The sequence below is a fragment of the Condylostylus longicornis genome, unplaced genomic scaffold (assembly GCF_029603195.1).
Source record: "Condylostylus longicornis isolate FDR11 unplaced genomic scaffold, ASM2960319v2 ptg000038l, whole genome shotgun sequence".
Classification (NCBI taxonomy): Eukaryota; Metazoa; Arthropoda; class Insecta; order Diptera; family Dolichopodidae; genus Condylostylus; species Condylostylus longicornis.
The window spans coordinates 5,588,199-5,611,018 of NW_026578007.1; the positions used below are offsets into that span (position 1 = coordinate 5,588,199).

The 22,820-nt window shown below is 20.3% G+C and overlaps 1 protein-coding gene and 1 long non-coding RNA gene across 3 annotated transcripts in view; one reads left to right on the forward strand and one right to left on the reverse strand.

Moving 5' to 3' along the window:
- LOC129608970 (regulating synaptic membrane exocytosis protein 2) overlaps positions 1–22,820 on the forward strand; it is a 166,979-nt gene that overhangs the window by 127,387 nt on the left and 16,772 nt on the right. The window contains exons 10-12 of one of the 2 annotated variants that reach the window (XM_055520778.1): positions 19,353–19,534; positions 19,628–20,340; positions 20,631–20,772. In XM_055520778.1, coding sequence (XP_055376753.1) covers positions 19,353–19,534; positions 19,628–20,340; positions 20,631–20,698 — 963 coding nt within the window. In that variant the 3' untranslated portion in view covers positions 20,699–20,772. Of the gene's footprint in view, positions 1–19,352; positions 19,535–19,627; positions 20,341–20,630; positions 20,773–22,820 lie in introns of those variants that run through there. The other variant, XM_055520777.1, reaches the window with a different exon arrangement.
- LOC129608972 (uncharacterized) lies at positions 11,466–17,334 on the reverse strand. The gene is made up of 4 exons (XR_008696928.1): positions 17,061–17,334; positions 15,565–15,897; positions 11,752–12,243; positions 11,466–11,619 (listed from the first exon to the last, which is right to left on the reverse strand). It is a non-coding gene; the product is annotated as an uncharacterized LOC129608972 (long non-coding RNA).

The window sequence follows — 22,820 nt, forward strand, 5'->3', positions numbered from 1 at the left end:
TTTTTCTATTAAGTGCCAAATATTTTGATCTCCCTATAATTTAGTTCTTTAGGTACTTTAAATAGTGTACTAATTTTTTTTTCATATTTTTCAAAAATTTAAAAGCTTTTTCTATAGTTATAATTTTTTCAACATATTTAAGACAAAAAAAAAACAAAAAGCAAAAAGATATATAAGTTTAATAAACAAAATTATTATATTAGACAACTAATTTTTAAAAATTTTCAAATGTTTAGATATAAAAATAATATACAAAAGTAAAAGTAAAAAGTATATCATATGACAAAAATAAATATTCTAAAAAAAGGAAATGAATAAAACATAAAAAATTCTTAAATTTATAAATATACTAAAGATATTACGTTTCATCAAGATATTTCTATAAAACATGCATTAAATTTACAAAAATTATTTAATCCAAACATTAATATAAAAATTAATCATTTAAAAAAAAACAAGGAATGAGTGAATGCTAGATTTTAAACTATTTGAATTCTACATTATAAATACTACATTTTTAGTACATTATAAAAAAATATAAAGTATATGTATATGTAATTTAAAAATGAAAAATAGATTACATGCTTAGAACTTAAAACTAGAAATTAATAATAATACTTAAAATAATTGAATTAAAGTTAATTTGGAGAGAAGATACCTTAATACTAAAGTAAAATCAATCAGAAATCTCAAAAAGAAGTTAAAACTTCGAAAATATTCCTCAAATACTTACCGAAAAATAAATTATTATAAAATATCATAAGTTTTTAAAAAAAGAAAAAAAATGGGAAATTACGTTTAAATAAATACAAAGTACAGAATGACATTAAGTATAATTATAATACATATACAAATAAATAAAAATTAATAAAGAATAATATTAGTCCATTTAAAATTTTATAATGATTAAAAATTAAATTAACTGTCTCAATGTAAAATTATAAAACTTTAAAATAATTAAATAACTTTAACTTTTTTTTAATAAAAATATGTGCATTTTATAATACATATATATAAGTTAAATATGGTTAAACTTAGAAATAAAATTCTATTATTGTTTTTATTATTAATTTAAATCTAATTTTAACAGTGTTAATTTAAGTCATTTGAGTTCCGTCTAACTAAATATTAGCTAAAATTAAAAAATTTCTATAGGAAAAACTTGCTTTGTTGAAATATTTTACATATGTATTATTTACGTTTAAAAATGGACCGTACGATGTATTATTTGCGTTACATATGTATTATCTGTGCATATCATCTACGCATTTGTTTGAGGAAGTAAAGTTCAGTTTTGGCCTCATGAGTATGTTTGAATACGTTAATGGAGCACACATATTATGATACTAAAAGTGATTTTTAATGATTATCTAAAAATAAATTAAAATTATTATTTAATTTATATGAATTAAAATCAATTACTTACTAATAACAAAATCTCATAATGCGTTTAAATGATTAGAATACAAAAACTATTAATGATGAAATCTTGAAATGCGTATTTAAATAAAATATACAAGGTCTAAAGTAATGATAATTTCTGTTTACTTTTACACATTATTATTAAAAAATATATAAATACTTTTCTGAAACAAAAATAAAATATTTAATTTAATCTAAAAACTTTATAACCAAATCGTTCTCCTGAAAACAACTAATTGTTTTCTGTGAAATTTTAGATTTCCTCTTGCAAAAAAATTTATTGAGCGCAATAAACGCAATAAACCTCTTTATACCCAATTAATATTATTTAATATCCGCATATTTCTTAAACCATAATTTTTTTTCAATTCTTTACATTATTTATTTATATAAATAACAAATAAGTTTTGAACTAAATATTTTAATTATAATTACCTAATTGCAGTATACGGATTTTTTAAATAATATACAATACACATTCAAATGTTTGTAAACATTTTAGAAAAAATAATCTTAGTTCTAGTCAAATAATAATTTTTATAAATAGTATTAATATTTTCAATATACAAAAAATGATTAATAATCGAATTATTTTATAATTAGTTTTCACTATATTAATACGTTAGTAATATTTTTAACATAAATATACATATTATGTATGTCATTATTTGTCAGTCAAATAAATTTAAAATTATATTAGAAATATAATAAGTGTTGTGAATATAATGATGTCTACAACAAAATAAAAAAGTAAGACTCTATTAAATTATTTTATTTAATATTTTTTCACAATTTACTAGTATTTTGAAAATGAATTTTTTTTCGCATATCTCTCTAGTGTAATTTCTAAAATACTCATAAATTATGCAAGAATTTATAAATTTATTTCAAACTGATAAATTTATTATTAAAAAAGCGAAAAATAAAAGATTTCTTCTATTGTTACGAAACAAATTTCCTACCAATTTTTATTAAACTGTAAATAAAATGTAAATTAACTATATTATAAGAAAGTCCTTATTAGCTTCACCCTGTTCGTCTGTCCTTGCATTTGTCCGTGTCTGTTTACAAAACTTCTGCATTCTTGAATATTGAAAGCTAAAATGTAATACATTATCTTCTTAATTAGATCTTTAAAAAGCTCTGAAAATTTCCTTTTTTGTCTATTAACTCAGGAAAGTGCTGGATGGCTTCTTCTACCATGGGAACTTTAAAAAAACCAAATGGCCGTTTAAATTAATCCGGTTTTTTCAATTTTTGATACCGTTTTTCTTCTGCAGGAGAAATTTTAACTAAATAAATTTTAACTTTTAGAGCTGAAAAGAAAATGACTTATTATTTTAACTCAATAACAAATAAAATGAATTATTTCTTTATGCACAGTATTAATATTTTTAAATTTTCCATTATATTAAAATCTCCAAAACTTAATTGAAATTAAAAAATTTTTTTTGATAGATCTTCAGTTGTTAATAATTTTAATACTTTTACACAAAATCTTTTCAAAATAAACGCGAAAAAATATATGATTTAGAAAGTGCCCAAAAATATTAAAATAATATTGCATCAGCAAGGTATAAACCTCACATCGGTATAGCATCAGCAACATTATTTTGCATCGATACTGCATTGATGCAAATTTTTTACTTTCCGATAACACTCTATATATTTGTATATGAATAAAAGTAAATTAAAGTAAAGTAATCGATTTTAGAAATAGCATTTTCATTTTTTGAAGGGAAATGTGTTACTTTAAAAACTATCAACTCTATCATGAATTCCACTCGTAGAATCCTACGAATTACGAACATAACTAAACGACATAGACTTTTGAGTGATCACAAATTTCTTTCGTAGAGATTATGAATCACCAATGGCAGTATCATTTTTCGGAGTGTGAATATTTTTTAATAAAGAAGTTTTGCAGTGTTTTTAGTTTTTAAATATTTTTGAAAAGTTCAAAATTTAATAATGTAACACGACTATTCTCTTTAAAGTGCTTGTTACGAGTAATTATTTGTTTCGTAAACTTTTGAAAGTAATTTTTACTACGAACGTAATTTATGATTGCTCAATTAAGAATATTCGGACCAAGATTTTAGTAATTCGTAAATGATAATATGATATTCGTTATTTGCCGGATTTCAGAGCTACGAAATTCATGATCAGGCTGCATAAATTTTACCCAACTTTTTATTTAAGAAAAAGCAAAATTTAAAAATAAGTAAATTTCAAATTTGTCATATTTTTTCTAATACAAATTTTATGTAACCGCAAATTCTTTAACGTCAAAATTTTGATTTTAGTCTGCAAACTGTCTGAAACTAAAACTTTTACGGACAGAAATCTAGTAAACTTTTTACCCGTAATTGACTTTGAATTTTGATCATCCGTAAACGTCAAAACAAAAAAAAATTTTTTTTTAGATTTAAAATAATTTTATACTTACATATTAAAAATTAACAATAAAAATATTTTTTATATTATTTTTAACGTAATGATAGTCACTCAACACATCAAATTTATTTACTGAATTACTACGTCAGACTGTCTGCATGTAAAAAAAAAAATCTACAATTTTGACGCTTAATTGACTTTTTTTAAACGTTTAAGAATTTAAACTTTAACTGAGAGTAAAAACGTAGTAGAGTATCCGTAAACTCAGACAACTCAGATTTTGTAAAATTTGACGTTTAAGAATTTACCATAACACACATGGAATTCAAAAAGATTTTGTTATAATTTAATAATAATATGTTAAGATTACAAAATCAATTTGAATTTAATATCCTTTAGTAAAATTTTAACAAATTTTTAATATCAATTTAATATTAATTTATTTTTTAAAAAATTAGAAAAATTTAAAGGAATTAAGTTTTAAATAATTTTTTAAAAATCATAATTGTTTAAAAAATTTTTTTTTACTATCAGTATTTTTCAAAAATGTAATTAGAAAATTTTAATCAAAATAAAAAAGAATTATTGTAAATATTAACAGAGTAAAACTGGTAAGAATAAAAGCACCACAATCACGAACTTAAAACAATGAGAAAAAATGTCTGTTTAATGAAAAACATTTGGAGCATTAATTTTTTTAGAGATTAATTTCAACGGTTTACTTAAAATGCATAATTATATACATAGGATTAATTACAGCCAAATAAATAATAAATTATTATTTTGTGAAAAATTGTACATTTACATTTTCGTTACATATAATTCATAATTGGTTTTGTAGAAATTCTATTTTCTCGAATTTTCAAAATAAAAACATGCTATAAACTTTTTACAACAAAATTAATTACAAAATAAGATTTTGTTTCAAATTTTAAACAGATTTTGTTTTGAGAGTTTAAACTTCTTTTTTATTCTAAAATAAATTAATGCTTCATTTTTTCACATGAATATTTTTTTCTTTTTTGTTTTTTGTAATTACTAGTTATTATTATTGTCATCGAAATTTAAATTACATTAAGTATAATTAGTTTAAATGAGACATTTTTAAAACTATAACAAGTCTATTTAACAAAAGAAAATAAATTAAAGCATATTACTATCTAAAAAATTATAGAATACACTTAGTTTAATAATTAATTAATAAAACTTTTAAAACTATAAGTCATTAGCTACATCTTAACAATATATATATATATATATATGTCGATTATATTTAGTAATTTATTTACAAAGTATTCATTTATTCTTATAATAAAAACCTAAAACATTGAATCGTATTCAACATGAATAAAAACATTTCTCTATATAATTCACTCTTAGAATACTTCAACAACAAAAATATTCTCTGTATATATAGTTATTACAAAATTATGCTTTCTTAAATTTTATTTCTTTAATTATTAATATTACCGTTTAAATTATATAATGTTGAACTTTTAATTTTACCTGGCATTAAAGTAAAAAACTTTTTGATTTATTTTTTCAAGTAAGTAATTTTTATTGTAAATGTTGAAAATCGGAATGATCCTTCCAGATTTCTAACATTACATGCTTCTGCATATACATATAATATATTACGTAGATCCTAAATTAATATTTATATAATTTTAATCAAAGACTCTTATTGTTTGATTTACATGAACATAAATAGGGAACAAAAATTAAGTTTTAAAAATAAATAATATTAACCTTATATACGTAGATAAAATAAAAATAAAAAAATTAACTCTAAAATTAAAGAAATTATAAAGCCAAAAATACTAAATCGCAAATATGTAATTTATATTAATATATAATACTTAAATAAGATGTTAAAATTGAATCATCTGAGAAAAAAAACACTCAACTTAATTGCTTTAATTATTATACGAAACTAATATTAGTATTTTAATAATAAAACAAGGAAATAGGAAAATAAGAAACACAATTCAAATATAGAAACTGATGTTAAACGCTGCCGTCGAACATTTTATTATCAAAAACTTCAATGTACAAGTAATAAATATTCTAATAAAATTAATTTAAAAAAAATAAATAAAAATAATTTCCAATTTTGCTGCATACCGAAATTTAAATTACTATACGAAAAAGAAAAACTGTAACTCAGCACTCTTTACTTTTTTTTTTTTTTGGTGTAAATACATACAATGAGTTTTTCTTTAATTTCTGAATTTCTACTATACAATTAATAAACAATCATAGTTTCTATATTAAATAAGTCATAAATATTATATAAAATATAGCAATCAAATCTCTTAAATAACTCGACAAATAGCGTATAATATATCGGTTTCAATTTTTGAAAATATTTAACAATTATAATGAAAGTTTTATTGGTATAATAAACTAAAATACAATAAAGTTACAAAAAATATATGAAATACTTATTTATTTAAGACAAAAATAAGAAATATACTACATACATATATATATATATATATATAACAATTACGAAAAGCTAAAAATTTACACCTTTATTATATACACAAACAAAATACCCACAATATATATATATATATAAAAATATATGTTAAGAGATATAATTAAAACGTTATTGATTTATTAATTATATAAATTATATATTTTATAAATTATAGTATATAGACCAAAAAAAAGTAAATTGCATGTTTTTAGTAATTTTTTTTTATATTTTAAATAATTTTATTTGTTTTATGTTTTGTTTGATCATTTTGTAGAATTGTTAAAGTGTTATACAATTTTCGAATTAGAAATAATTAATTTTGCTTTTAAATACTGTATTATCAAACTTAAAATTTTATTTATAAATTGTGTTTTGTTTTGTTTTTTTTTTTTTAAATTAATTAAAATTTTTGTTCTTTATTATAAAATTTTCATTATTTTTTTTTCAAAATAATTAAAATTTTGGAAAACAAATAAAATCGTCAAACAAAATTATAAAAAATTTTGTATTGACCCACTTTGAGAATCTAAACGAAAAATAAAAACAAAACAACCAAAACTTGCTCAATATGAAAACCAAATATCTTTTGTCAAAAATATTTAAACAAATTTCTAAATTTATTTATAAATCTCCAAAACTACTTTAAAAACTAACTCTTGTCAGATGGGATACTCATTTATACTTTTTCTGTTTGTCTCACAAATTTTTTTTACATATAAAAAGAAAAACTTTAATATTATTATTTATTTTTCTTTTCGAGTTACACATATATTACATTTTACTCTTTAAACTAATCTAAAATTCAATGGAAAAATAAAAGTAAAACACAAAATCTAACATTTCATATAACAAATTACAACTAATAATTGAATATTTATTAAATTAAAGTTAAAAAAATGAAAATTATTAGACCAAAAAAATCATTATACATATTTAAAATGAATTAAACTATAATAATTTAAATTACAATATAATTATATACATGTTTATTGAACTACATATATACATGAGAATATACATACATAATATATTAAATATAATATATTATAAATATATACGTTATATAGCATATGGCTATATTATGTACATATATATATATATATATATATATATATATATATATATATATATATATATATATATATGTATATATATATATATTATGTTCAAATGTCACAATGTATATCAATAAAATATCATTCATATAGGAAAAAATATTATAAATATTTAATAATGTTTAATATTATTTAATTTATATTAAATATTATTAAATAAATTGAAATTAAATGAAATTTTTAATTTACACTATATTATATATAAAAATTATAATACCTAAAAACAAAAAAAAATTGATAAAATTTAAGTGTGATATTGAGAGTTTTAAACAAAAATAGAAATAATATGTGTTATATTAAAAATTAAAAAAAAATTAAAAAATCAGATCATATTATATACGTTACAACATTATTAAAAAATATACATTATTCAATAATATATGTATATATATATATATCTATAAATTATATTATGAAAATGCAAAGAAGGAATGAATAAAACAAAATCATGTCATTAAAAATTGAAATACACGATCTTTTTATTCAGTCTTATTTTAAATTTGATTTCTTTTTTTTTTCTTTTCTGAAGACATACAGGTAAATTAATTTAATAAATTGCCTCGTAATTTGACTCATTTCATCTATACATTATAAAAATTCCAATTTACAATATTCAAGAGAAAAAATTCAATCTAACAAAACTTTTATAGTATTAAAAAATACATCGTATTAGTGCTTATCCTTGTAATTTAAAATCGTATTAATAAGTACTTTGTTATGTGTGTTTCACCGGAAAAAGGTTATTTATTAATGAAAAGTGTATATAGTTTATATGAAAATAATTTATGGGAAAGTAACCTAAATTTAAGTTATGGAAAAGTGCTTTAACACTTCTAAATAACTTTTGACGAATACAAATTATATTTTTCTTAAATAAATATTTTGAAACATATAATTGACCGTAGTTAACATATTTGAATAAAAATACCACAGGAGTCAATTTTTTTTATACAATTATATGTTTACAATAGATTATGTTATTCAAAGAATAAGAATGAATCTTTAAAAGAACTAACAAAAAATAAATTATATTGAATTAAAATATCCCTAATTCAATATTTTTGGAATGTCTTTGAAAAATTCTCTAGAAACTTAAAATAACATTAATTTAAAAAAAAAATGAGTCAAATTATCGAAAACAAAATGCAGCTTTAAAGTATTCTTTTCCCAAAAACAAGTATTAACTATTAGTTATATTACAATATTTTTATTATTATATCAAAAATAATTTTATTACACAAAATATTACAATATTTTTAATTATACTTCTTTATATTTTTTTTTGAATATATTTTTTAAATTCTTTTTTTTATCTTATTTCATTTCTAACAAAAATATAAAATTGACTAACATTTAAAAATGCTTCGCGGATGCTGGAAATTTGTTAAATTCAAATTGAATTGAAAATTTATGAAAAATATGAAATTTATATGAAAACGGTAATGCTCTTCTCTATTATATATATATTATAATTTTTTTTTAATAAATAAATTTTGTTAAAAACCACTTTTTTTTAATTACAACTATAAATAGTTTTTATGCTTAATTAAAATTTATAAAAAATTAAAATATAATTAATATAACCAAAAAAAATTAAATAAGTAAATTCTTGTTTAAATATTTTTTAAATAAAAATATATTTGTTTGTTTATATTTTTTAATTTCATTTTTGTTTTGGAATATATAAATAAAATATAAAATTTAAATAAAGAATTTTTTTTAATAAAAATTTAATAAAAATAAGGATTAATACAAGAAAAATTTTATTGGAATGCCTATTACAAAATTTTTTTAGTGTCATAATATTCTTTTCCAATTTTTGTTTTTTTTTTGGTTTTTATCCTATGTTATTTTAGAAGAATGAAAGGCATTTTTGAAATTTATTATAATTGTTATATTTATTTATATTGCTACATAAAAAAAAAGAAAAATATATTCCTTTTATATATAAGAATTTGTTTTAATACTCAGTTTTTTCTATTTTCCTTTTTAAATTAACTATGAATAAATTATTTTGAAATATATTTTCTTTTAATTATATTTTAATTATATGTTTTTTTTATTATATTTTAATTTTGTACATGTATAGTTCTTATAAAATTAAAAAATATTTAAAAGAAGCAACCATTATAAAAAAATACTATGTATTTTATTTATTTTGCATTATTTCTATTTTATTATTATAATTAAGTTCAGTTTGCAAATGGAATGTATGATAATTCGTTAATATTTTTAAAAGCAAAAAAATATTTAAATTTAAAATAAACCAAACTGACCTAAACTAATTACCTTTAAAATGAAAAATAGAAAATCAAATTTTTTAAAAATTCTTTAAATTAGCAACACGTACTCCTTTTCATAATTTTTGGAATTCAATTTTGTTTTCATCTGGAGCTTAATTTCTTCCATTATTTTCTGTTTTTTTTTTACTTTATTTATTTATGTTATTTTATAAAGTACCCTTTCTTTTTAATTATGTACCAATAAAAAATCAAATATCAATTCTAAGTTGTATTACTAATGCGTTACTAATTTTAATCATTAAAAAATTTTGACACAAATTTGCAATATAATTAAATTCAATACAGTATTTGGAGTATAATTAAAACAAATAAAATTTATTTTTAAGAAAAGAATTTTACTTATGCCAACACAGCTTTTCTAATTTTTATTGTACTCATTATTTTCATGATTAAAACAAATTTTTAATACAACTATTTATCAATTACATTTGTTGTACAAAATTGATAGTTGTAAATCATTTTACAAAGTCGCTAAAATACTTAGAAATGTTGCCCAAACTTTTCATTTTCAAAATATTCTGGATACAAAATATAAATCTTATTAATTTGAATTATATTTTAGATTATATTGAAAATGTAATGAGATTAACTGCAATTTTTGCTTAAAATTAACTAATTTAAGTAAATAATAAAACTAATACATTGATATATAATTCATGACTTAACCCAAAGCAGTCAGATTAGGAATTTGCAATTTTTAAGCCTTCAAACAAATGAAATTTAATTTATTTTCCATTTGTTTCTTATTATAAAAAATTTTCACACTATTATTGTCTTATTTTTTTCTATCGTCTTATATATAATAATATTTTTAATTTTTTTTTTTATTGTTTTTATTTATCTTAAATATTGAAACGTGATTTTTTAATTGACTAATTAAATATTTTACGAAATTATTTGACTCCTTTAAAATTAAAAATTTTTGAAATTAATTCACTTAATTCAAAAATTTGAATTTTTAGGCTGGAGCATACATAATCTTATTTAGTTTGCATCCATTGTTACAAAAATTTGCATCTTATAAAACTATTACCTATACAAGCTTACAGCAAATATTTACACATTACTCTATATATACATATATAAACATATATAAATATATATTATTTTATTTCCTTTACAACACTAATTACTCCTCTTATATATATTTTGCGTCTCCACATTATACTGCTATTCATCTTTTGTTCTATTTTTTTAATATAAAAAATTGTTTTTTAATAACATTACAATAAAAATTATGTGCACGTTTTTTATTTTCATTTATTATAATTTATTTTCCGTTAATACAATTAACAAAAATTATATATGTATGTATATATATATATATATATATATATATATATATATACATATATATACATAGGCTTAAACACATAGATAGGATGAACTCCCAGCTGGCACGAGTTATTGCTATACATAAAATTGAATATTTATATTAATTTGTAGCAAAATTACATACAATTTACATAAAAATTCCTACATATGGATATATATATATATATAAATATAAATAATATGTAAAAAACAATTTTAAATAGGTAATAAATGTAAAAATATAAATATAAATATAAAAATTTAATAATCAGAACAAAGAACATTCTTCAAATATTTTAAACTGTATTGCGATATTTATCAATTGCAAAAAAAACATGTGAAATTTTAACATATTTACAAACAATTAGTTTAAATATTATATAAATTTTCAACCAGTAAAAATAAGGTAGAACTGAGTTTTTGCTTAAATTTTTTATAAATTATTACACTTATGAAAAATAATTGTGTAAAACTTCGAGCATTTTCAAAATTTTGGATGTTGAAATACTTTTGAACAATATTTTGTCGCTTCCATTTGATCTTGCAATTCATCTAAATAAAATACTTCTAAATTTGCTTCATTCTCCTAAAAATGAACAGTGTTTAAATAAATTTCAAATTTTTATTAGAATTTCAAAGTAAATATTTTTTTGTTAATAAATTTTGAGTATAATGGATTTATCTTGTGTTTTTGAAAATATATAGAAAATTTCCTCACCATTTATTTATTTTTATTTTGAAGGGAATTATCATCAGTCAATTATTTGAGAAAAAAAGAAGAAATTTAATTATTTTGAATTTTCAACCAGTTTCTATTCAACTAAAAACGTCCGTATTCATTCGTAAACGTCATTGTGTATTTTAGCGAAAGTGTACAGAAGATATGAAAATGCCTTATAAACACTTCTTTTCAATTTCAAGGAAGTTAGTAAGCTTTTAGGTTAACGTACGTAGAAAAATGTAAATTTGTCTTTAAAGGGAATTTCGCTTTATTAAATCTGAAACTCGTGAAAAGTTCGCCAGTTAATTTTGGTTGGGACTAGAGCTCAAATATTAAATTTCAAGAAATTCCATTAATTATTTTTTGTAAATATGGTAAAATATGTAAAATTGGCTCAAAGTTCGGTTGATCATTTTCCTTTATATACGCAAAAATTTAAAATTGGCCCGCGAAAAAATCCAGCTCCTGTATCATTTGATGTAGCGCACTCTGTAAATAAAAACAATTTATATTGTTAATTTTTTGAAATTTATTTTTGAAAAATTTTTTGAAAATTTTATTTGATTCGACGAAATTATTTTTATAATATAAATATATATATATATAAAACTTGACTGACATGTACATGATTTCGTTTTTATAAAGGTATCGATATTATTTGATAAAACTTCTAAAGAAAAATGCGTTTGTTCATATGATAAACATTCTGAACTTTTTACTTAATTTCTCAAACACCTCATTTACATACATATGCATGTATGTACTTAAATAATGTAAAATACACAATACATATATACAAATATGGAAAAGTGTCATTGATATAAGATAATTTACACAATACCAATTTAATTAAAAAGGGCACTTTTTCTCATATTAATGAAAGACAATGGTATACGAAAGTATGTAAACTAAATAAAGTCAAATTTTGCCTTGTTTTAAATAAATTTACAATTCAAAAAAATATTCTTTTCAACTGTCAATTAAATATTTTACACAAAAATATCTTCCTTTTGTGTTTATTTATTCAATTAAAAATGGAAATGACAAAATAAAAAAAAATGATCTAATTGTGAAAAACTCAATCAAAAATTTAGCGCACGTTTCAATAACATAGTAATAAAATACCAAAAAAGTGAAAATACAGTGAAACCTATGAAATTTACATTACATGTAGCTGTAGTGCAGTGGAATAAATTCTTAAATAAATTTATCTTAATTGCAACTTGGTAGTGATTAAGTGCTGTTAAAAAAAATATTGCCAATTACTAAACTTTCTACGGTTTCAGTATTTACAAATTCATTTATGTTTGAGCAAATTAATACTTGCATTTTTAATTACTTGCATTTTAACAACTTTTGAACTAAATTTTGGAATGGTGGAGGTTTTATTCCTCAGTACTGAATGCTATCAGTTAATATTAGAAAAACTTTCAATACATTCTAGTCTTCAATATTTGTATATTTTATTCATTTATACCAAGGCTATTTATCCAAAATAGTACTTAATTTGATTCTGAAATTATTATTTTACATAACATGCGTACGATATGGTATCAATTTGTCAAAAAAATGTATAACTGTAATTTATACTGCAACAATTGATATTGAATAGAGTCAAAATTTGAGCACTACTTAAAATTAAAAATGAACTTAGCTGACGACAGCAATATAATGAATTTAGGTAACTGAAATTCGTCAAAGTTATAAATTATAGCAAAATAATTTGAGTTTTTGATTCTACCTCGAATTTCTCATAATAAATGAATTGTTAAATAAACGTTTACATTTTGTATACTGATATAATATTAAACAATAATAGAAAACTTAATATTAATATTTTTGTAGACTGTAATTCATCAAATCGAATAGTATACATATAAAAAATCATATAATTATGTGCAGTGTATACATATGTATATTGTTTTCAAAGAAAATTTGGATAATAATCGATGATAGTAAAAAAATAAAATAGCTAGATTAAATGAATTCATGAAACAATTTAATTTTTAGAATAAAATTAATATTAAAATTTTTTCGTATTATTTCATCAATCTCAAAGTCTTGCAAAATTTGAATACTGGTAATACTAAAATTACTTAAAATATTCAAAAATTCAATAAAAATTTTACATGAAAAACTCATTTACGGTTTTATATATATATACCTATATGTACATAATTAGCTATGTTTTTTTTTTGCAGCAAAATTATTTATGTAAAATTTAATTAGTTTCAGTACACTGTACTGATGGTGTAAATGTGATGATTCTTTTCAATCCGATTTGAATTGGCAGTGTTATTCAAAAACCCTTAATGAATATTGAGATTGATATAATTTCCAATATTAAGATTGATAGCATATAATTACATATAATTTCGTATTCCTGTAAGTGTGTATACTTAAATATTGTACATCATTAACTAATATACAATATATCATTATGTATACTATTATACATAAATAATGTATATCATTAATTAATTTAGAGATAATCGAATCATATCAAAAATCTATTACGCAACATCTATAATAAATAATTTTCATTGTTTTATTGTATCCTGTAACTATGTATATATACATCATTTAATAAGAAAACCATAGGTTTTGTACATAATAATCCTACAATTTTAACAAAACAATAAAAATAAAGTTAAACAAAATTAAAAAAAAATTTTATTTTATCTTTTTACCTTAATTTAATTTTATTTAGTAATTTTGTTTTTAAATATTATATAAAATTTTATTATTTATATATTATATACATGAACATATGAAAATTATAAGAATAATGTCGCATTATAATTATACATAATTATATAAATACAGAGATAAAAAAGAAATTAAAAAAGAAACTCTCCAAAAAAAATTTTCGGCGAAATTTCGTTATTATCCTTTTTTTTTTGTTTTGTGATGTTTCAAAATTATTTAATATGTAAATGTAAATTTGTTAGATTCCTTTCTTTTTTATACAAAAAAAAAAATGTTTAATTTTAATTTTTAATTTTTTCTTCTTTTCGGTTTTCATTGTTATTGTTGATAAAAACCTTTTATTTGTTGTGAAAATTTTGTATGTTATATGTTTATTTTATTATAATTTTACGTATATTAAATGTATGTAACACAAATATGTACGTATGAATGTTATATATGCTTGAATATTTATTATTATTTACTGGTTTTTATGTTATTGTGGTAAATGTATATTAAATCTGTTATAAAATGTTTGTGATTTGTCATTTTTTCTTTTTTGCATTTAATTTTTGGTAAAATATATCATAAGAAAATCTAAATTATGTAAATTATTCTGAAATAGTGACATTTTGTATAAAGTCTTAATTTAAATTATGAAAATTCACTAGTACAAAAATTGTCCAAAAATGTTTTGTTAAAGTTCGAGCAGTGTACTGATCAAGGTACAAGTTAAGTGTACTGATTTGAATAGTAAACATAAAGTATATAAGGTATTATTTCAAAATAGTAGTTATTTCTAATCAGAAACTAAAAACAAGAAAGGAATTATTTCTAATTAGAAATTAATAACAAGATTGAAAAATTATATAAATAGGGGATTCACTTCTAATTTAGATCTTATTATAAAGCAAGTTCGACAAATCAAAACTACAAAATTTCGAAAATCGTAGCAAAAAAAAAAATTTTTCAAGATTTAAGTTAAAACTTTAAATGCATATTTGAACTATCGAAATTCCCCTTAGTTTTATTTTAAATATTATTTTAAGTTTTGCAACATCTCATATTGTACAAAGTAATTTACAATGCATTTATAACAGCAATATTTGATAAATTTACTACCTTTATGTGGTAAAACTAAAACCGTACAAACGTATCCATATTGTAGCAATGCGACATTAGCATAGAATTCAACTTATTAAATGTTAGAATTACTACGATTGTACTAACACAATTTTAATGTGAACTGATTGTATCTGAAAAAAAATTTAAGTAAATGATTAAAAGAATTCTCCTAATATTAAAAAAAATATTCATTTATTTTTTAAAATCCCTTCCTTGACGTAATAGTATGTATTGTAAACAGTTCCTCATCAAATTTATTCTGAAATAATCAAAAAAATCCCTTCCTTGACAAAATAGTATGTATGTAAACAGCTCCTCATCAAATTTATTCTGAAACAAAAAAAAAACAAATATGTTATTCTTTAACAGTACCCTTTTAACATGGCGTAGCTATATATTCTACATGGTACATATAAACATATATAATAAGTTAATAACCATATAAATTTATTTTAATTCTCTTTAGTTTCCTTATTATAATTATGTATCATAAAATTACGCGTGCTTAGATGATATTTTTTTTATATTGCATTAAAATTTTCGCTTTTGTTTATATAATTATAATTTACATACTTTTATAAATTTATTCCTTTGAAAATTTTTGATAATTAATTATTTGTCCCAAGGTAATATTCTTTTGTAATTTAAGTTTGAGCAAGAAAGATATAACAAAAAAAAAATTTTTTTTTCGTTTTGGGTTTTGCTTTTCCGTTTTTCATTTTTTGTTTAACCTTCTGAAAGTAAAATAAATGGAAAAAAATAAGTGCGTAAAAAAAATTCGAGCAATAATTAATAATGCTCCTTTTTCAAATTGTAATTTCTCTTTGAAAATTGCATAATTTTGTAAATTTTTATTTTTTACATCTACAGAAAATTTGAAGCTTTAGGACGTCTATATAGACATTAATGTGTATTCAGTTTGCTCAATTAAAACGAAATTCGTACCAAAGTACAAAATCTCAATTTAAAAACTTATCTTCTGTGAAACAAATGCTAAAGTTTCAGTTCTATAAATAATTTATTTTTTTGATATAATAAATTTTTCTATTTCTGCTGTTCTAATTAGCTAATTCAACTTCCTAGCGTCTTATTACTTTTGTAAACGATAATTCTTAATTCTTTAACTTTTTTGTTCTCATCCTAGTGGTATGCATTAAGCAAATACCTATGTATTTTTTTTTCCTTCTTCACTCCTAGGAGGAGTATAGGGCTTGTGCATGATATCTATTATGCCCTAGTTCCTATAGTCATAGAGAGTTAGCTAGGTAGGTGACTAGCCTACTGTAGTTTTTATTTATATTAAATATTTCAGTTTTATTAATATTTACTGTTTATTTTTCTTGGTCTTTAGTATCGAAAATTATGAATATTTAAAAATTACTTGTATAATATTTATTAGTAATACCTATGTATAATGAATAAAAATTTGATCTAAATTTACAGTACTATTACTACAAAATATTATGGTTTCGGGACATTGCAAATATACATACTTATATATAAATCTGACTTTTTGATTTGAACGGTAGTTTGCGATATTTTGATTTGAAAATGTATGAGTTTTGAGTAATTGCTAAAAATCCAGTATACTCAGTATTTTTCCGCCATCACTTTCATTAGCTAATGACAACCATATGCAGAAACTTTTTTCGGCTGATGTTTTGATATTTTAAAGGTTGTCATATCTTTTTTCTTATTGGTTTTCTTTTTTGACATCAAAATCAGTCATTCTTAACAATTAGTTTTCGTAAATAGAGTAACACATGAATAAATGCTGAAAAAAAAAATTAAAAAAATTAGCAAATATAACTGAAATTCATGAAATATTAGAATTAATGAACTTTGAAAATTGTGTGCAGATGACGCTTTTGGAAAGTTTCCTCTACTTTGAAAATTTCCAAAAACATAATTTTTGGCATTGAATAAATCTGAACACTGTATAAATAATTTTATATTGCGAAAAAATTTTTAGTTAAAAAGAATACGTCAATTTATTCAAGAAAGAAAAACATAAACTACAAAAAAAATTTAAAACTTTTCTTTGTAATCTCAAATTTCACCAAAACTACTTAAAAAAGTTAAAATATTTATTTTTTAAAAACAAATGTATCCACCATTTCAAGCCTGCAAAAAAAATCTTGTATATGTACCTAATATTCCTACCTATAAACAAATATTTTTGTTTGATCCTTAAAGTATAACTCCATTTATATATTGCCTAATGTGTGTTATTGTATGTTGTACAACCAGATGTACATGTTACATTTAAGTGAAAATATTATGACAATATTTATTTTATTCCATTTATCCTTCTTTAAAGAACTTTTTAAAGACTAATATTACACATGAATGTATAGTAAAAGTAAACCATCAGACGACACCTTAAATTTGAAATTGTTTTTTTTTTTGGTTTTATAAATTCAAGGACAAAAAATTACACTTGTTCACATATAACGTAGTATACGTTACATATATGAAAATGGTGTTGCTCCTGGTTTTTCATAAAATTTAAAAGGGAAAAGAAACAAAAAACTCTTTTGAACTTATGTAAACTTTTAAAATATGAATCGTAAAATTTAAGTCATATTCAAGATAATAAACTTTACCTTTATAAAACCAAAAAATATTTAATATATTAAAGGAGAAATATCGTTGTGTACATACTTATATACTCATCTAATTTATTACATAACTTTGTAAATTCATTATTATATATGAAAGAGAATAAGAAGAGCAGTTTTTGGGAGGAAAATAATTTATATAATTTACATTTTTGTTTGTAAAATATAAAAGTGAGAAAATGGTTTAAAAAAGTTACTACCCATATTCTTGTACAAATGTACATAACACAAATGTATAAACATATATATATATATATATAAATAAGTATATTATATAAGTATGTATGTAATTTGTGGTTTCGTCAACTTATCAAAAAATAAGATTAAAATATTTTTGTAAATACTAAATATGTAGATACTTCATAAAATTTTAGTAGTAAAAAATTATTGTATGTTTTTGATACCCCAGAAAATAATTGAGTTTTAAGAATATTATGTTTTAATTTAAAGAATAAAGCAGATTAAACTGAATAAAGCAGATGAGTGCAATGGCATTATACAAAGCATTTTATTATGTATAAGTTTTAAGTCAATATAAATTTTAAAAGTATTTGTATAAAATTTTAAAACCGAAATAAATTTTTCATTTGGAAATTGCACTCACTCACTTTCTTTCTACCACTTGGTGGGTCTCAAAGCTTATTCAGTTAAGCTACTCAATAATTAAAAATCAATAATTTAATGTTAAACAATATAACGGTAAACTATGATTAATGCTATTATATGTATTTTTTGAACCTTCTTATTTGTAAATGAAATAATTTACAAATTATGTACACTGATTAATAGTCGTCTCTTATGTGACGTGTTTTGGCTTTAATTTTCTCTTTGTAGTATTTTATCTGTAAAAAGTTAAAATTGAGATTGATTGATATATTCTTCCACAAATTAATTACATTTTTTTTTTGTAAATAGTTTTCAAATGATTTTAATTTTAATCAACTATTACAAATATTAATGTACAAACGTTATTGCAAATTATTTTATTTAATTATTTTGTATTTTGTTAAATTATAAGAAAAAACAAATATTATGTAAAAATATCATTTTTCTTACAATAAGAAAAAACAAAAATTTAAAAGTAATTTTAAATAATAATATAAAATAAGACAACATTTTATTTCTATTTTCTATACAAAAAAAAAATATTAAAAATTAATACAGGAGCAAATTGCTAGAGAAAAATTAGTTACCGGACGTGTTCAGTTACAAGTTTGGTACCACGGTGAACGTAATGAATTAGTTGTTTCATTAATGGCTGCTGATGATTTAGCATTACGTGATGAATCATATGGACATGGTTGTTTACCTGAAGCATATGCAAAAGTTCGAATATTACCAAGAACGTAAGAATGACATTTTAAAACCAAAAATTAAAATTAAAAAAGAATTTATTAATTTAATTTTCTATAAATAAAATTATAAATTGATTTATATAGAGGTGATGGTTCTGTTGCACAAACTGAAGTAAGCCGACCAACACAAAATCCAATATGGAATGCAACATTAACATTTGGTCATATATCAGCTGAAAATTTAATGGATCGTTATATTGAAATACAATTATGGGATTTAGTACCGCATACTGAATCAATATTTTTAGGTGAATGTAATGTTGAATTACAAAAAGCATTTTTAGAAGATCGTGCACTATGGTGCCGTTTAGAAGATCCAAAAGGTTTACGTGCATGTAGTATATCAAAATCAACAAATGTATCACCACGTGGTTCATTAGTTAGTGCAGATATATCACGTTTAATAAGACGTTGTGATTATACACAACAACGTTCAATATCAGATGATGTTGATTCAATTGGTGATGGTACAAGTTTATTACATCCAGATCATGCATATATTGCTGGTTCAAGACGTGGTTCATCACAATCTGAACAACTTGAAGTTGAAGTTTATCAATTGGGTAGAGATTTTTCAAGATCATTACCTGGTTCTAGGCGTTCATCATTTCAAGATCGTGATGAAAATAAAGATGATGATATGATGCCACCAGCATCATATATGTGTGGTCGTCGACGTTCATCAATAGCTAGAAGAGATCCAGATGAAATATTAAGATCATTAAAACAAGTTCGTGGTGAATTAGGTAGAGCAATGAGTTTAGCTGGTGCAGAACCAAAAAGATCACCATCAAGACGTAAGTATTTTAATATAAATGAATTTTTAATTATAATATTTGTAAAAAACAATATTTGTTTTTAATTTTTTGGTAAAAAAAAAGAAAAACACAATATATTATTTATTAAAAATATGCTAAAATATAATTTATATTTTTTTCTTTTTTTTTCATTTTATTTTATCTTTAAAATATTTGCATATATTATAAATATTTTTTTTTGTAAAATATAATTTGTTTTTCAACCGCAATATATATAAATATTAAAAATAAATGAAAAAAAAAAATTATTTATAATTATAATTATGAAGCACTTATATGCATATCGCAAATACAAAGTTTAGATATACCATCATCCTACACTTGGAACTATAAATAATATTAGAATAGAATTTCAAAATATACATTTAAAAATTCTAAAAATATAATTGTTTATAAAAGCAAACATTTTTTTAATATTTTGCACTTAATATAAAATATATTTATATTTATATTATTTATTTTGTATAATAAACTTTTAAAAACAATCAATCTATATATATATAAAAAAAATAAAATAAAATGCAATATTATATAAAAAAAAAAAGAACAAAGAAAAAATTATTATATATTTCCTTCGACACTTTTTTTGTAAATATCAGTAAATCACCTTTAAAGCAAAAATATTAAAATAATTTTAGAAAAATAATGAATATTTCACACACACAAAATAAATGAATAAAATTATCACCTATGGTAAGAAAATTCACAATTTTTTTCTCACTACTTTGATTTCATTGAGTTCGTTTTTATTAATAATTAATATTTTGGAGCATTAATGAGTTCACTATATAATTGAGTTATATACAAATAAGAGTTTAATTCAAAAGTTGGTTTGTTTGTTACTTGATTTAATTATAGTTAATTATATTTATATACAAGAATAAATTTGAGAGAATTTCAAAAAAAAATTTTAAAAAAATTATTATTAATGCATTGTTCATTTGCTAGTTTTGAGTTAAAATATATTATATATATTAAAATTATTACACACTAACATTATATATCACACGCTAATATTTTATTGAAATTAAATTATAATATTTATTTTTATTAATATTTTTTTAAGTTCTTAATTCAAAATTATTAAATACTTTCATATTCTACTAGACTCATCACTTGAAATTATGGCCATATTATTCAAAAATTTTATAATTTTTAGAATAAAATTAATTTCAAATTTTATAATAATTAAAACTTCAATACTTTTAAGTAATATTCTATTAATTCAAGTGATGTCCATCTACTATAATATGAGTTATAAGCGAAAATTAAATATTATTATTATTTGCATGAAATTATTAAATCAGTTCACGTTTAAATAAAAAGGTTTAAATATAAATTTAAAATTAAATTGAGTGATATTTAATTCAAATTATATTGATTTTTTAAAAAAGAAAATTTTTTGATTTTAAAACGAAAATATTTAAAAAAAAAAAAAAGCACTTCAAAATTCAATTTTTTCAATAGAGCACACAAGCATTTCTTTTTCATCACCAATGAATTTTGAAATTTATTGAAAATTTTTGAGAGCACGTACATAAATGTTTTTAAGATTTGTAATATTTACAAATATTTTTTATTAATAAGTGCATAAAATTTTTATGAGAAATTTATTTTGAAAGTGGTTATAATATTATAAATATTAAATTAATATATAGGCTTATACGCATATAAAGTCAATAAAATGTTTTTCAAAATAAAATGACAAATTTATTTTTTATATAATAAAAATCAAGAGAAAGATGTTAAAAAATTATTATTAGAATAAAACTTTTATAAAGTCAATTAAAAGTTTGTTTCTTGTATAATTATGGTAAAATTATAATTTTGGTATTTTACCAGAACTTTCAAAATCAATTACTCATAAATAAATATGGTTTTTGTTAAGAAAATAATAATATTTACATGCAATTAATATTATTCTTAATTATAAAAAATTTAAATTTTGTGGAAATGAAATAAAATTCATTGAATGAATATGAGTTATGAAATATGTGAAATGAATGTATATGTATATTATATATGTATATGTATACAATTAATAAATAAATATATTATCAACTACCTACAGTATACTTATAAACGGAAAATTTTTCACAAAGCTTTTATAAAAAAAATTCTGTACTTTAAAAAAATGTTATTTTAAGATCATATCATGTTGAAACCTTTACGCCTGTATAGGTAGGTGAAAATAGGTTCGTATTGTTGTGTAATAGGAATGGTTTGGAACTCAAAACAGGCAAGTGTCAGGTACTGAGTTTATCTAAAAAGAGTTTCTCTGTCGAAGTTAGTATGGATGCCAGATATGCTCTCCTCTTCATAATGTTGATATAAATCGTATTGAGGCTGTGCAGAGGCGTTTCAGTCGTTTTGCTTTTTGTTGTATGGATTGGTCAGATTCGTGTAGGCCTCTTATGATGGTACGGTTCAACTTTTTAAAGACTTAAGGTCGTATTGTT